Genomic DNA, 16,981 nt, shown 5'->3' with positions numbered 1-16,981 from the left:
ATGTCTGATCTACAAAACTTTCGACTCCTAAGATAAAAAGAAATAAAAAGAAAGGCAACTTATGCTTCAGTGTGAATAATCTTTCAAGGAGACATTGATCTTTTTGTTTCGCTCGACTGCTTTTTCAATTTGTTTCACATCTCTGCGGGATTGGTGACATTTACTTTCGTTACTCCGGCAACAGCCAGATCTGCAAGAACTTGAGACATGTGTGTTGATCAAAGATGCCACGTCAGAGCATGCTCAAACATCTTAGCAACCATTTAATATTGCGCTCGCCAACCACAAGGAAAATAGAAATTCGAACGTTTTATATGAAGCAAGCAAAACATTTCGAAAATGCAAAATTCCCCAAGATTGGCTGAACGAGTACATAAAACAACCAACCAAGCGCATAAAATTAAACAGCCATTAAGCAGCGAAGTCCAGTTATCCGATATCTTCGACTGTGTGTCCTCTCATTATGCTGTCTGAGTATTCAGTTCTTCTTGCATTACGTCTGTCTCTTTGTACATGGCAACCATGTTCACCTTAATAGCTCTGCGTAACAACTCACCAGCCATCTTAAAAGAAAACGCGAATTACATCACATGCGAACTCGCTACCGGACGTTGATGTTATTACGCAAAAAGATTTAGCTCGCGGTTTTCTTTAATGCTGGATGATGATTCGTCTGCAAGGCGAAAGAATAAATCCTTTCTTTTATATAAAGGTGAAGAACATAATAAGTCTTCGCGGTAGAGCTTGACGTCGCTTTTGTTGAGTGCAACCGGAAGAATGGGCGGATGAAGGAAGGAAGCATTAGAAAAACCAATGGGAAAGCGAAAAAGAAAAGAAAAAACAAGTGAACGCGACATGCGATTAGTTTCTACACTACAAATAGTCGCTGGACACCCCAAGAGATTGTACCATCCAGCGCTAGGCAACCATCCGGAAGTAGAACAAATTGGGACGAAATGAGCAATATCTAATTTGATGAAAGTTTTTCATCATGAAACAAATGAAATTAACCAGCATTTCCCTCTGGAATTGCAGACGTACGTAAGGGAAACACTTGAGCGACAACTTCTTCCATTATGTCTTTCCCGACAAAGTTGAATCGACGGCTCGCTAGATGGTGCGGTAGTGAATCATTTTTCTCTTTTTTCTTTTGAAATAATACTCACATAGGATAGCGAGGCAGTTCATGGGACTGTGAGAGAATAAGCCGGGAGAATCGAGAAGCGTGTCGGGCCGGTTTTGAATCCGCGACCACCCGCGCGCTGCGGCCGGAAGAAGTGGGCGGTGCTTTTGGATTAGCAGGTACGTGTATACACCTTCACTCCACCTACCTGCCTCGCAACCAAGCTTTCCTCACTCCCTTTGCGCGTCGAGCTTTCGGCTTTTCGCTGGCCGAACTTTTTCTTCTTCTTCTCCTCCGTGTTCTCTTTCGCACCGTTCCTCTTCTTTTTCTTCTTCTTCCACTTGGTTTCAACACCCGCGGGGCATACACCTAAGAGAGAGAGAGAGAGAGAGAGAGTAAGAGAGGAAAGAGAGGGGGGAAGAGGGAGGAGTGGTTATTTTAAAAATCCAGCGCATATACCTGGCTGTAGCGGGCGCCGGCCCGGTCCAGTCGTCAGTACGCCCGAGTGGGAGAAGCAGAGAGAAAGCCGAGGCTAGTGAAAAAAAAAAAAAAGAAAAAAGAAAAAAAGAATTAAATTACAAAAAAAAGTTTGTTATTTTTCTGTGGTTCAGTTAGCTATTATTCAGTTTTGGTTCGCTGAGCTCACAAGTCAGCTTTCATTTGCCTGGCACGACTCAATCAAGCCACTACGCAAGACTCGTTCAACTGTTGCTTTTAATTCAACATCTTGTGCAACCATTCAACTCCATCGCTAAAGGATTGTTGTAGCGCTTCGACAGTGATTCACGTTCCATTCGAATTGGCGTGAGTGTACGATACAAGTGGTTTTACCGGGAATAGTAGATCAACGTGGGCGCGCGTGCGTTGCGCACCAACAAAAAATTATTACTGAGCAAGCGTTATCCATCAGTGAGTTTTCAGCTGAGAGAAAGAGGAACAACGTGTCGGCTGCTGCATACTGGCACGATACATAAAAAAAAAAAGCAAAACATCCATCAGAAAAAAAAAAATTACCCAACACAAACATAAATACATACACAAAAAAAAAGAGAAATGGCGTCGAAGTCAAACTACCTGTGGATTATCTCCTTGCTGTTGACAGCCATCATTCAGGTGAGTGTGTACGTCGTCTGTGATGACGCCCCGAATATCCGCCATCAGCTCGTTACGACCCGTGTGTTGTCATTTCTTGTCATTTTTCTTTTCCTTCCCTCTCCATTTTCTCTTTCTCTTTTGGTTTCGGTTCTTTTCTTTCACTTCACGCATTTCATTTTTTGAGGGGGGGAGGTTTCGAGGGAAACTCGAACGGATTTATTCCAGAATTTAGTGTTCCATATCATTCGAAATTTATTGAAGAGCCACTACATCACGGAGTAGACACGGTTGGAAAATCAAGCAGCCAAGCCAGAAAACCTACGTGAAAACAAGAATTTTAGTCGAGATGGAATTTTGATTTAAAAATGTGAGAAAAGCGTAACGATAAATAAAGCTCAATGGATTTGTTTTCTACTCGAGAGTAGAGGGTAGGAAAAAAAAAACGGCAACAAAACTAGTTTTACTATTTATAAGTAGCAATAATAATGAAGGGAAAAAAAAAAAGAAATTTGAGGTGGCGCAAGGTAAAAGAGCGGCAGGTGCGCGCCGTCACGCTTCGAGTCACCGCCTCTAAGACTTTCTACCGCTAAGCTTCTTCTCTTTCTTGCCATTCCTCGTTTATTTCTTTCCAAACCCCTCCTCTGTTTTTTTTTGTTTTGTTTTTTTTCTCCTTCTTCAGAAGAGGAAAGGGACAGGAGAAACAAAAATTTAAGTTGGAATGGGTTGGCACACCAACAGCAATAACGCCGAAAAACCAAAAACAAATAAACCAGTTGCATAGGGATGGTCAAAGCTTGCAAAGCGGGTTTCAGAGTTGTCCTTGTTTTTCGAAATTATTACATCAAAATCTCAATTCCGATGGCCTTCTTGGGCTCGAATAGCTCAAACGAACGAAAAGTGGGAAATCAGGGAAAAGACAATCACCGTACAGAACAAAACATTAGCAATTGAAATATTTCCACTTACTTCAAAAGTTTGATATTAGTTTCCTTTCTTTGTGATTGACTATGTTCGCGGGTTTGGAAAAAAGGAGAAACAAATCGTTTTTGATTTGGCAGGGAGGCCTTGAATAACGCACAAAAAAAAAAAACAATAGAAAGATTTAGAAAAAAAAAAAATTGGTATGAACTGATGGATGGATATTGAAATGAGAGAAAACATCCAAACAAAACAAAATCGAGCGTGGAGTCTCGTTCGGACGAGACCAGCATACATGCAGCAGAGTGTACTATGTACATAAATTACATAGTTGTATGGAGTCTCTCTATTGGGTTTGTTATTTCCCTGCCTTTGATTTGTGTCGTGCAACTTCGCTATCTGCGCTGAGCCTGAACACACGGGGACGACGCCCTCTTCCGGCACTGTAACGGGGCACATGGCGGCGTTTAAGAGTCGGGCGAGCGTTCGTTGATTGTCCGGATGCGAGCCTCGAAAATCTTCTCTTCCAAATACCAGCACCAGTAAAAAAAAAAGAAAAAGAAAAACAAACAAACGACAAAAACAGAATCAGTCCCGATATCACGCTCTCTCCCTAGTTTTGGACATTCACTGGCCTCGTTACCTAGTCTAAGCGCTAAACACGAAAAAAAAAAAAGGAGGTAGACAGCAGAAGACCCCTGTAAAAAGCCATCATGTCAAAAGCGAAGATAAAACAAGAGAGGTACGCATTGTATAAGGGACCGCAGACCCGTTTGCAAAGGGAATAGCACAACAGCAGTGGAACGATACGTCTTTCTTGATTTGTTCTTTTGGCCGAGAAACAATAATGGCTTACAGCGGGTCAGTTTTCACCTGTTGAGCTGGAATGGATCGTCCGTCGTTTTGGTGAAAGCGGGCCATCCTGACATGGATTTCTCTCTCTCTCTCTCCCGGTCTGATCTGACACGGTGCCCAATTTGGTAAGGGCCGACGAAGACAACGAAGGGAAGAATAAAAGGAGAAGAGAAAACAACAAAAATTCAAAGAGAAATTCTCCTTTTCTCGTTCGTTCGTTTCCAAGTACTTCACTACCTATCCGTCTAACCTGTCTGTTGTGTTGCTGCGCATACTACGTCGCCATCTAGACACGTCTTCCATCTAGCGCTGCCACGCTGTATACGGTGTGTCGTGCGGACGTGCTCTCTGATAACAAATAGCTGCTTTCACTTCCCGCACGAGACTTGACTGGCATCGTAGCCGCCCATGCATATTAACAACAACGGCAAAAAAGAATTTTACAGTGCTATATCTTACATGTGTCTGTATGTGTGACTTGGATTGCCGATTCAGTCCTTCCGGCTAAGAAAGGGACGTTAGATTGAGGCTACCTACATTCTTACTTTTCTGTTCTTCCTTGTCTTCTTTTGCCTGCAGCTCCACGAGGCATAGCTGCACTATTTGTTGATTCGAAACTAGGACCTGTCGATTCACTGAGCAAAACAAACAATTCTTGGAGAGCTGCTTTGTTTGTTATTCTTCCTTCCTTTTGAGGTTTTGACAGTTTCTCTCCATGCCAACGAATAGGGAAACAAAGACCAGAGAAGTGAAGGCTCAGCAAGCTCTTTCCTAATGGAAATTTCTTGAAGGGATAACCACACAGCAGTTAAGGCAGAGAAGGGTATCTGCGTAACAGGTAAAGAATGCGCTCGAATGATGTGATTATATCTTGAAATGAATTAAGTGTATACCTGCTGCTACCTGCTGTTAGATGTTATACGGTTTCCAAGGTCGGCACAAAACAAAAACTTTAGGCCTGTCTCATCGAGCCACAACGACCTATCGTAAAGGACAACCTAGAAAAAGAAAAAAAAAGTCTAGATTAAACAAAAGTAAAATAAAACTTTTTTGTTGTGGAGTTTTAGTGTCTTTCACCCCCACTAGCTTTCACATTACTGTACGCTGTGGTGTGATATCGTTGTGTGTGTATACACTTAAAGTACCCGCTTCTGGACGTCGATCTACAACCTTTTTAATGATAACGATCATGGGGTATGTCCTGCATTTAACCGCATAACAACGCTACATGATCACATTCCGATTTTGGAGCTTCAGCAACACGAATTGAACAAAGCAGCCATAGATAGATAGAGAAAGAACAAAGGACATAGATAATCGACTTCGTCACGGGCTAATTGGCCTCTCTTGATGTCCATTCTTCTTACACTTTTTTTTCTTGCCTTTTCCTGGAAATTTTTTTTTTCATCTTTTTTTCTCCTTGCCTACTCTCCATTATTTCTAGTGGTTCTTGTCGCTCGATTATTATCTGACTTGAGGTAAATGAACTGAACTTAGTAAATCGGTTCTCTTTTTTTCGCTTTCTACAAAGAACCTACCAAAGTGAATTTGGTCAACACCAGCATGCAACACGATATTTTCCATCACTCTCTAGAGAAGTGGCGAGGGTATGGGGGAAGGGGAAAAACAAGAAAAAAAGATAAATACCTTTTTGGTCGTAAATTTTCCAGTTGTAGAAGAGACAAAAACTGCTGGTAAACACTCAGTAAATACCCACTTAAGATAGCATGGAAACAACTAATTTGCCAGCCAGCAGTTCTACCATTTTGAAAATGGCTATTTTAACCTCGTTGGCCAGTGGAGAAAAGATGGCAGATGGACGTCAAGCTGACACACACGTCCCCACACAAATGACGCTCACAACCCGCGAAACCTACGTTTTTTTTTTACTTATTTTGAAGGTTCTCCTAATGAGTTTACGTTGAGAATTACCTAAAGAAAAAAATGAATAATAACTTAAAAAAGAAGAAAAAAAGGCTTACGTTGATTATTCATAAAAACTAACAAAAAGAGGATAGAAATTAATGCGATCTCGCAATGTTGTACTTAAGCAACAGGGTGCCAGCCGATGAAACAAATTTCAGTCAATTGTTTCGGTACTTTCGTTAAGGTTTATAATCTCGACTAGTGTAAATTCTACCTCAGTTTTATGTTAGGCAGACAAAGACATTGTTCATCACATTCCAAGTATAAAGAAATAAGCAGAAACCTGTTTGACTATGGTGAGCTGTTAAACTATTATTGCCATCGGTGAAACCTGATGTTAGAAAAGGCAACCCGAGGCCGAAAGCAAAAACAATCAGAATAACAATAACAATAATAATTGCTATGGGCTGATTTCATTCCGTGTCAGTTATTTGTTATTCAAATTTGCCCCGAAAGAATCCAAAATGCTTGCATTGGTGAATATCGCCGTGTTGTTTTCAACTAAAGAAACTCATCTGTCAAATACAGTTAAAAACAACGTGTGCTGGAAAGCCGACAGTGGTACAGCGAAAAACTAAATGTCGACACACAAAGGCATCTTCACATGGAATTAAAAACAGGTTTATTTTAATAGTTAATCTCATTTCATCCTTTTTTTTTGCCATATGCGTTCGGCGAAATTCAAACAACGTCAAGACTGCGGACACACATATTCAATTGCTTAGACAAACCCCAAGAATCTTCTGTTTTCTCTTCAACTGCCATATTTTTTCCTATTCGATTGTCTGCCTAACAAAAGCTCAAGGGGAAACCAATTTTTTAGGTTGTATGTTTTCGTTCCGCATATGGGAAATCGGTCAGTTGAGCAACAACAGAAGGCAACGTGCAGCATCATCTCACCCTCCCAAAAACGATGGGGAAAGATCAGTGATGGCCTTCGGATGGCCGGGCACGGTCGGCAGTACGCCCTTTTACAGGCATCGTTCACTTTCAGCGCCGTTGGCGTCCGTCCATTTAAGGAGATCGGTGTTGTCTCGAACGGCCTTCGCTTTCCAATTTTTTCTCTCAAATTTTATGACTTTTCTTCTGACTCGAAGACCTTAAAATAGTGATTCATTTTTGCCTGTTTCTCTTCATTCTTGGGGTGTATTCCGAAAGGATTTTCCAACATGGGCGCAAGGAGGAGTTTATACGGTGTGAATGTTATCTTGTGGGTTAGGTCTAATTTTCTGACCTGAAAATAACTCGTTAGTAATAAATATTCATTGATTTTACTTTTCTTTTGTGCACCATGAAACCACAAATAGATGGCAGATAGTCAACTAGCTAGCCCTGTTGATGCAGAATTTCTCCCTTCTGTCACGGCCAGCTGCCAGGGCGGATTGATGACCATCAAAGTGGAAACCAAACAAGCATTCCAAGGTAACATTTTCATCACTGCTACACACGCACATTTTATTTACAAGCAATATCCATTTGGGTGTACATTTTATTTATTTTTTGGGCGGGAGAGCATCCTTTACGGAATACGCAGCTCCCGAAAAAATTCGTGATTTAAAAAAATTCTACATTGATTGTTGAACACGGAAAGCGAATTTTACAGTTGACAAAGTTCAGTAACAAAAAAAAAAGGCAAACAAAAATTCTTCCTCTACGCATTTTCCAATTTGAAATGCTTTGTTCAACAGAAAAATTATTCAATGGGAGTTCAACGAACGCGCGTGTACGCCGAAAATTCCTCTTGCGGGAATGAATCACGTGTAGCAAAAGCAAAAAACAAACGCTAGCGAATGAGGTTACACGAGCTCCGTGTGATCTCCTTTCGGCCCTTTTCGAAAAAAGAAAAAAAATCTAAAACTGGTTTCCCTTCCTTTGCAACTCATCATCGTGAAAACGTATTATGTATCACGGGGGGGGGGGGGGTTCGTGATTCAAGGTGGCCTCTTTCCATTATTACATTCCGACAAGAACAAAACCGATTTAGTGTCCATACTCTTTGTTTTTTCTCGCGGAATAATTTTGTTGTTTAAAGGTAGTTTTTCGAATGATGAATCACGGCGTATACGGTTTGATCGAATTCTATTTTCTTCAGATTACGTAAGTTGGGTGTGTTCGAGATTATTATTTTGTTATAAAATTCATATTGGGGAAAAAATGAAGGGGGCGGCTCGGGGTCAGGCGTTATAGACACACATAAATATGACTGCGATATTTTCCCATTGTTTTTCGTTAGGCAGGCAATCACGTACGACCACTCCCACAACGATCGGTAATAACACGAAATACAAAAACAACCACGCAAAGCGCAAGCAGTGAGGTGCTGTTACGCTCTTCTCTCTGCCGTGTTATCGGTAAAAGGCGGATGAGGAGGCAGAACAAAACAACAAAATAACGAAAAAGAACATGTGTAGCACATTTGTTCTGTACGATGCGTGTGTAATTTTAAAAACAATTGCGTTTCGGGCTGATTTTTGTTTTCGAAATAGAGCGTGCAACATTTTTATTGTCCTTCCGCAACAGCATAACTTGTATCTGTGCTGTGTATACAGCGTGAGAATTCCTAGCCGAAAATCATATACACACACAGCAAATGTCCTTTATCGGTCTTTCAATCGATCCGACACGCAGCCAACGGAATGATAGATATATCGTGAATTCTCCAACACGTACGTCTGTGGTTGATTCTTTAGCCTTGTACAAAAGAGAAAACTGCAAATTCATCTTTCCAACGCGAATGGAAATGAAGCAAAAGTTGGAAAACATAATCGTTTCTTTCTGAAATGAATGATTCTAACACACGTGACTGTTATTGCGGTGTCTCTTTAATTAAGGTGTATTTCTTTGCGTGTGTGTCGCTTTTTTACAGGCGTGATGCACGTGTGCGATCGGGCGAGAGGCGATTGCAAGCGAAGTCCGGCCTGCACGGTCTACGGTGACGGCAACACGACGGCCAATTTGCGTATCAACATGCTGGCCCGCCCGAACGACACGGATTTCTGCGGCGTCTACATCAACGACGTAAGTTTCAACCGCCCACCTATTTTCCTTGTCCTCTTTTGTTTTTCTTGCCTGTTGGCCAGCAATGACATTCTCCCTGATAGAGACATGCCTTATGACTGCCTACTCACACACACACACACACACATGCCGTGGGAATGGAAAGAAAAAGAAAAGAACGGAAAAGGACCTGAAATCTAAAACGAGAAAAGAAAGTGGGAAATATTTATTTAAAGATGGCGGTTGGCATGAACGGATGACCGGTTCAGCCCGTCCGGGCGATGCGCAACGCCTGGAGGGCGCTATGTCCTAGTAGTCTCTTTACTTTTCATTCTCTTCGTGTGTGTGTGTGTGTGTGTGCACACTCTTTGCTGAAAAAGGGAAAAAGATGGCACTACAAGTTGAAGCCCATTGTCTTGCATTAAATAAATATATAAACCGTCGTTTCCGGATGGATAACTTTGCACATTCGCCCACTGTACCGTGCCTTGTGGACGAGGCAACACATGGGTGGGTGGGTGTTTCTTGTGTATGTGTGCGTAGGTACGTACTCACCTTGAAGCGATTAAAATACAATTGCTGGAATGGAAAAAAAGAGGGCCTTCGGGGAACGAATGACTTTGAACTGTCAAAAGAGTACCCCTTCTCAATCCGCCTTTAGATCTATCCATCATTGGTCATAATGAGATTTGCAAAGATGATGAAGGGCGACTCAATTTAATATATTTTTTTTTGTGCCTCATTTTTCAGCGGGTTTGTCCATGGGTTTGTTTTTTTAATTTCATTTGTTTGTTGCTTCACAGCGGACGAGCGAACGATCCGTCCCGATCGCCGTGCGGTTCCACCGGACGCTGGAGCTCGGCGACGACAAATATTACGTCATCACTTGCGGCCGATCAGCCTTTCGCAACTCAAGGTCGGTACTTTCGCAATTTCATTGTTCAGATGCTTGTATTCCGAATCTCTTTCATTACCATACCAACGAGAAAAGAAGAAAAAAAAAAAACATCGACGTTTTTCGCCTCCCATTCCCTCCCGTTGCGAGAACGTATTGACGCGGGTGTACGAATTTGAGTGGGCGTGAATGGCGCGATAATGGCAGTCAGCATTCTTTCACGGCTGATGTCATTTATGCAAATGCTTTGGAATCTCACGCTCGATTTATCGACGAAACTTTCACTCGATGTGACGTCATTGAGCGTCGGCGGCCATGTTTTGCTGCCCAGCTTCTGAATCCTTTGCTGCACGAGCACAATACGTGACTTGTTTAGCCAAAATTTCCAGTTCGTTTTTAGCGTGAAATCCCGTCACGATGGACTGTGTCATCCTTTACAAGAATTAACCGAAGGACTTGATGATTGGCGTTGAGTTATCATTTGTTTGTCGGTTGTTCTCCGGAAGGGAGTTTTTGATCTTTTTTTTTTTAACACAATTTTTGATTGTGTAGTCTACGGAAACGCAAAAAAAGAGGGGGGAGGGAGACGAAAACGATAACATAGAAATGTGTGCTGCTTTTTGCGTTTCCTTTTGACTTGTATTGTACGTACACTTTCTTGCGAGACGCGGACGGATTCTTTTTTTGAACGATTTAGTTGAAGGTCTCCGCTAGGGGCCAGCACGGCACGAGCGGGAGATATTATCAACCCGTCACGACGATCTTTCCGAACACGTTGCGAAATACTTCGTTTTTTTTTCTCTCCTGAAAATATCAACTGAAGAGATGAAGAAAACACATCCGCGACACACAAAGGCAGCGCCGAAAGCGCATTTTGCCCGAGCTGCTTACCTACCAATTAGCGCTTCTCTTACGCATTGTGATTTGCTAGACGTGTTGTTATTAAAGCCTGACCTAATCACCGGCCTCGTGAATCAATTGAAAACAAATTCCGTAATACGAGAAAATGAGCGGCGGCGGCGTCTGCGGCCAGCGGCCACTGAAAACGCAACGTATAAGTCTTAATCTAGCAGGAAAACGATTCACGAGATTTAAAAAGAAGAAGAAGAAAGGGAAAAAAAGGAGAAGCGTGTAGGAAAACAGAAAACTCAAATTGCCAAACAGAAAATGAGAAAAAAAAAATAGATAAAATAAAAGAAGAGTTACGAGGAACATTCCGTTGCGTTTTGCCATTAGTAAGGGGTCGGGTCAAGAGGGGGGAGTCGTTAGACCTTTTTTGAAATGGTTCATTATGCACCGCTCACGGGAAACGGATTGCCGTTGCGATTGCAACGGGCGCGCGGCCACCGCCCTTTGCCGACTGTTGCCATCGCTGGGGATGCTGCTGTTTGTTGTTTTTTCCTAGAGGAAAAAAGATACTTGTAATGTCTTTTCAAACGACCGGAATGCGGTTATTAATGATTCTTTTTCTTTCTTTTCTTTTTTTTTCCCGTCCTTTTTCGTATTGTCACACACACGCCAAAATATAGAAACGAGACGGCCGACGCCTACATGAGACTATACAGCGAGGACAACAAGCGAGTCACCGAGGCCGTCTACGGCCGCAAATACAAACTCAGAGTCGGCGTTAACAATCTCGACAGTACGTTTTATTTATTTATTTTTTCAAAAATTTTGGGCTGGGATTTGTCTGGCTTTTAAAGGGCAGAAAACAAGGCAAAGAACATGTGAAAATGTTTTCTTCGTCATCGTTACATCCGTTTCAATTTGAGAGGGAAGGGGTGGAATCTTTTTTCCTCCAGCAATTTTCTTCTTCGCTTTTCTTTCACGGTCCATCCATTTGATCCGTTTCGCGCTGTAAAAATTCTTCTTTTTTTTTTTCTCTCTTCTTCTCACTTTGGATAATTCGTATGCAAACGGTATTGACGGAGAACTGGCATGCAGCTCGGTCACGAAATCCTTGTATCTGCGTGAACAGCGGTCATCGTCAAAAAAAACTTGTTTGAAAAAAAAAAAAGATAAAAGAAAAGCAACAAAGACGAAAAAAAAAAACAAAAGCTGATTTCAAAATACCTTATGCATAGTTTACACACCTATTTCACAAGAGGGTGGGATGAGCAAAAGAGAGAGAGAGTTTAGAGGGCAACATTTGAACATATTCCTTTTTGGGGAGTTTCCAACAAGGTGTAACATCTGAATAGCCAAATTAGGCATTGGTCCAGCAGTGTCTAGGTAACCTTGACGAAGACCATGAAAAATCAAGGCGAACAAGGGGAGAGAACTAACAAAAAAAAAGGGAAAACGGAAAAGCTGTGTTTTCCCTAGCTCGTTCTTCCTTTTTGGAACATAAACTAAATGACTGGATGGTTATGACTGTTGCCCTCCTCGCCTTGTTGGTAACACATTCCTCTGGCGGCTTCATTCCGCGCGTTGCTCGTTCAACAGCTGCCCGATATATAGCTCTCCAGTTGACTATGTCTACTGTGCATCTATATGAGAAAGAAAGAAAACTAAATAAACTAGAAAGAAATGAATCGACGACCTCAATGTTCATTACACAAGAGAATGAAAAGAGGACTTACCAGTCCAAGTTATTTACGACCTCGTTTCTATCATCTTCTTTTTTGAACATTTCTTTTTCCAGGTTTTTACGGATTCCGACCGTCTTCGTGCTTCACCTACGGCGGACCCAACAGCAGCGTCATTCCATTGTTCGATAAACGAGGGTAAGTTTTAAAAAGAAATAAGCTCAAACTGAAATGATGTCGTTAACTGTTACGGAACTCAATACCCCTTTTTTTTTCTTTGCTATTTCACGTCAGGTGAAAACTTATTTTTGTTCATCTTTTTAATTATGTTTTGTTTGAACGTGTGTGGCATACTGTTGTGCAAGACGAACGTTTTCCGTTCGAGAAATTCAATTAAGTTTTATTAAGCGCGTCGAGGCATATTTATGTTGATTGAAATCAAGAACGTAGATGCTTCGCCTTTTAGCTTTCCGAAACTCGGCTCCGATGACCTTTGCCAATCTTTAGAATAAATTCTAGACGGCCATCGATAAATGCTTTGCAAAGTCATATTTTGCGATTCATTATTAGCATATCCGAAGGGAAGGGCATTTGCTTATTAGCAAAAAGAATATCTCAGAGAATAGCAGTAACTTTTATTTTCCCAGGTATATATTGCCAGACATTGATGGCTTTATGGGTCGGGAATGAGATGGGGAAAAGAAAAGAAGAATGTTTTTTTTTTTTCAGGATGATGACGGCACGAAATCTACTGCTGATGCTCTCTGGCATTTGGCCATAATATGACTTCCTGTTCGTCTACGACGTGTATAAACAACACACGGGCAGCACCTCATCGACTACATGTATTAGCATAAAATAACACATACACACACACACACAAAAAATGCATTTTTTGAAAATCAGAAAGAAGCTGGTCAAGGTGAATTCTTTTGTCCGTCGTAGCGAACGCACGACTGAATTTGCATTTGTTGGGTGTATTCTTTTGTGCTTATGGCGAAGGGGGAAAAAGCGTTGTCGGGTGATGGATTAGTCGGACGAAAAACAACATAATCTTTGCCTCATTACTGTGTATCCGCTTCGTCTGATGCATTCTAAACGCCATTTTTTTTTCTTATTTTGAAATTAGATGCCCAGAGAAGAAGATCGCAACCAACTTTATCCATGATAACAAAGGTTACGCCGAGGCTGAAATCCCGATGTACCGTTTCGCCGAGTACAATGTCGTCAACATTCAGTGCGACATCCTCGTCTGCAACGGTGCGTTACACAACACGTCACGCTAGTTTGTACCGTCTGTTTGGCTTAATGGAACTTACCCCTTGTTTCGAGAGGAAACTAGCCATATTTCTTTTTTTTTTTTTTTTTTAAATCTCAACAGTGGCCATATTGTTCTTTTTCACAATTGACAAGGCAAGAGTGAGCATAAACAACTAATGAATCTTTTTGAATTTCGTGAATGCAGGCGGGTGCGGCGAAGCATTCTGCGACGACGACGTGACTCCTTTCGCCCAGGGTCGAGCCATTGGCCGCGACGTACCCGACTCGGAGGGGAGCCTGATGGCCTCCTACAGCGTCTATGTCGTCGATCCGGGAGCTGCTCCACGTAATCTTAGTCATCCTTTTTTATTCTTTTCTTTTCGTTTTCAATTTTGCCGTAATCCTCGTCAGACGTTGCAACGGCTAACGTTGTCCCCAACACTTTTGAAATGGTCGTTTCCATTTGAGTTTTTTGTTACAGCAACAAGTGGAATGAGAGATGAACAAAAAGTGAAATTCACACGGTCCGTTAGGACAATGCTCATATCAACAATCAGGACGTAGTTGAAAGACGAGAGAACATGATATGCTTGGAGCATTTTTGGCAAGAGAACAAAACTAAAGCAAATAAGCGCAAACAAGCGAAAGAGAAATACTTGATGATGGTGTTCTTTCTTGTTCCCGTGTGCGCCTTTTTTTGTTTTGTTTTGTTTTCCGTTCACATTGCATTATTCTTTTGTTTTCTTTCTTTCTTTACTGCGATTTCCCTTGGATTATTATACGAACGTATTGTTTATCTACCACCGTCTAGTTGCAGTGGCTACTTGTTCGGGCATCCAACCGCTCTGGCTGCTCTATTTATGCATCGCTTTCGGCATCCTCTTCCTGATTATGCTCATCATCAACGTGTTCCTCTGTTCGGCCATGACCTGCTCCTGTTCCAAGACCGAAGTCATCGAGAAGGAGCCCAGCATCATCGAGGAGTATGACCCTTATCGCTCCTGGCACGGATCGCAATACGGATCACGGTATGTGTCTCTCTCTCTGTGTGTGTGTGTTAACGAAACAGACACTAAATACTATAGCACTTACCTGTACACTGTACATAAATACAGCTGAGAAGACGTGGGGCTTAAAAGACTATAGGTTACCTCCTGGTCCTGGCTGGAGGCGTCGACTAACGAGACAACGGACTAATGGAAAATGATTTGTTGGCGTTCATTAGCTACTCGCTGAACGGGGTGAGCAAACCGGGCTACATCTCGGCTGGCTCGACCATGAACTCGACCCGCTCCTACTCGACCAACAGCGATCATTATGCCATCGTCCATTCACGGCCCGGAAGCCGCTATTCGGCGCCAGGGGCCAACGGAGTTCATCACGGCCAACGACAGCAGAACGGCCATCAGAATCATACAGCCACTCAACAACGGCGTGATCCGCGGAACGGAAACGGCGACGTCCATCACGGTCCCGGACCAGGCTCCATCTCTGGCTCGCATTACTCGGCCAAGTAAATTATTATTATCATATTTTTTTTTTGTCTTTTTCTTTTGTTTTCTAGACTTCCATTATTTTCCGCTTCTTTTTTTTTTTTGAAATTCAAATCTCCGTCCTTCTCGTCGTATACTGTGCATCTGATTATACTGTTTGATATCTGAATATTTTTGCTTATTTTTGTTTCCTTTCTCTTTATTTTCATGTTGTGTGTGTGTTTTTGCTTCTAAAGCGGGACTCGAGTGCATTGATGATGATGATGATGGCGGGAGACAAAGAGCTGCTGGAGAGGAGGAACAACTGTACATATTTTTTCCACCTTTGCTGCGGGACTTGTGTAACTTGCGTGACTCGCGGGTTAAAGGTCGGCTCCCCTACGAGAGAGTGGAATACCAGCAAGAGACACACAGAATGAAGAAGGCGGAGATGGAAAGAAGAAAAAATTAAAAGACGAAAGAAGAATGGTTGAATGAAGAGGAAGAAGCATAGAAAACTTGTTTTTTTTTGTGTGTTTTGTTTTTTCCCTTTTTATTTTGTGAAGACAAGGCCATAGTAAACATTATAAAAGACATTTACGCATTCATGGGGGAAAAAACGAAACGAGTTGATCTAATTCTAATAATAATGGCTTTATGTATTTGGGCCGCCAACACCTCCGTTCGATTCGTCATATAGATATCTATTATTTTTGTTGTTTCTACCGTTGCGTGTCTTTTTGTTTGTTTGTTTTCTGAAAAAACCAAAACATTTAAGACTTTCGACAGGAACACTTAAGATAAAATCGCCGATAAACATAACAAGCAAACAAAACAAAAATATTTTAATAACTAAAAAAAACAAATGAGCATTCCCACTAACATCCATTGTTGTTTGCCGAACAAGTTTCGTTATTGTGTGTACTGCTAGTGTGGATACCAAACTCGCCCACGGTATATCGTGCTGAACTTAACTACTCGCGGATTTCGGCTAACAAGAAATCACGCAATTAAATTTCAAGCACTTGTTTTCTTGGGTGCTATTTTCAATTGTGCAATTTTCTCCTCCTTTTTTTTTTTTTTAACTATTGTTCCATTATTGGCTGCCCGCATCATTCTCACGACAACATATTTCTTGATTATATTGGCGTATGTGTGTATGTCAGTGCGTGTAAAAAAAAAAAAAGGCACATAAAGCATGTTATAATTCTAATGATGTTACATCACGTGTGTGTTTCTTTTATGTCATGAAATAATAATAAATAAAACGATGTACATAACCCAAAAAAAATGTTTTTTTTGCGTGTTTATTTATTAGTTATTAGTAAGTCCCTTTTTTCTTCGTTCCGCCCGCGTGATTTGGAGCACTGCTTCTTTTTGGCGCATGTAGACATCGGTCGCTGAATGGATAAAAAAAAGAAGGCGGAAGAAGAGAAAACGGAGGAATTGAACTGCCAAGAGTTCAACATCCAAGAACATCAAGGAGGGGGAGGGGGTGGGGAATATTCTCTTTGGCTGGGTCGTTCTTCTTTATTCAAGAAACAGAAGGAACACACACAAAAAAAAAATATATGTACGCCGGCATCGCTGCGGGCGGTGACCGTGAAATGGGGAAGAAACAAAAAAGAAATAAGAGAAAAACTGCGGCCGGCTGATCTTTTCCCGAGAGGGAAATGTAATAACCGCAGTCACGAAGGAGACGAGAGGGATAGGGAATTTTTTTTTCTTCTTTCTTTCCGCTCCTGTCTTTTATTTGGCCTGTAAAAAAAAGTGCTTTTCTTTTATTTCTTTTACTTATCTTGTTCTGCCTGAATGTGCAAATACTCGTCTCTCCCTCTCTCTTTTATTCATTGCATATTTCTTTTCTTTTTTCCTGACATGATTTTTTTTTTTCAAAGTCAACCGCATACCC

General features: G+C 41.6%; 2 protein-coding genes and 2 long non-coding RNA genes across 5 annotated transcripts in view; 2 read left to right on the top strand and 2 right to left on the bottom strand.

Moving 5' to 3' along the window:
* Positions 1-16,981, top strand: part of LOC130685618 (uncharacterized) — an 83,208-nt gene that overhangs the window by 51,103 nt on the left and 15,124 nt on the right. The gene's annotated exons all lie outside the window — the stretch shown is intronic.
* On the bottom strand, positions 34-1,717 carry LOC130685636 (uncharacterized). Its single transcript, XR_009420719.1, has 3 exons — positions 1,583-1,717; positions 625-1,492; positions 34-563 (listed from the first exon to the last, which is right to left on the bottom strand). It is a non-coding gene; the product is annotated as an uncharacterized LOC130685636 (long non-coding RNA).
* LOC130685600 (uncharacterized) lies at positions 1,635-16,145 on the top strand. The gene is made up of 11 exons (XM_057508919.2): positions 1,635-2,236; positions 7,225-7,339; positions 8,784-8,935; positions 9,718-9,830; positions 11,339-11,451; positions 12,454-12,535; positions 13,467-13,597; positions 13,803-13,943; positions 14,409-14,625; positions 14,823-15,110; positions 15,327-16,145. Exons 1-11 carry the CDS (start codon positions 2,177-2,179, stop codon positions 15,343-15,345), a joined length of 1,431 nt encoding a protein of 476 aa, XP_057364902.1. The 5' UTR covers positions 1,635-2,176; the 3' UTR covers positions 15,346-16,145.
* On the bottom strand, positions 2,405-5,827 carry LOC130685637 (uncharacterized). 2 transcript variants are annotated; one of them, XR_008999632.2, is made up of 4 exons: positions 5,639-5,827; positions 4,885-4,989; positions 4,537-4,818; positions 2,405-2,536 (listed from the first exon to the last, which is right to left on the bottom strand). It is a non-coding gene; the product is annotated as an uncharacterized LOC130685637 (long non-coding RNA). The 2 variants fall into 2 exon arrangements; XR_009420720.1 differs by having other exon boundaries at positions 4,895-4,989.

The sequence above is a fragment of the Daphnia carinata genome, chromosome 3 (assembly GCF_022539665.2).
Source record: "Daphnia carinata strain CSIRO-1 chromosome 3, CSIRO_AGI_Dcar_HiC_V3, whole genome shotgun sequence".
NCBI lineage: Eukaryota > Metazoa > Arthropoda > Branchiopoda > Diplostraca > Daphniidae > Daphnia > Daphnia carinata.
This window is presented reverse-complemented; position numbering and strand designations above follow the sequence as displayed.

Coding starts and splice junctions, on each gene's coding strand:
- LOC130685600 (XM_057508919.2), top strand. CDS start 2,177: ATGGCGTCGAAGTCAAACTACCTGTGGATTATCTCCTTGCTGTTGACA. Junction 11,452..12,453: donor CGGCGTTAACAATCTCGACA/GTACGTTTTATT, acceptor TTCTTTTTCCAG/GTTTTTACGGATTCCGACCG. Junction 12,536..13,466: donor CCATTGTTCGATAAACGAGG/GTAAGTTTTAAA, acceptor TTTTGAAATTAG/ATGCCCAGAGAAGAAGATCG.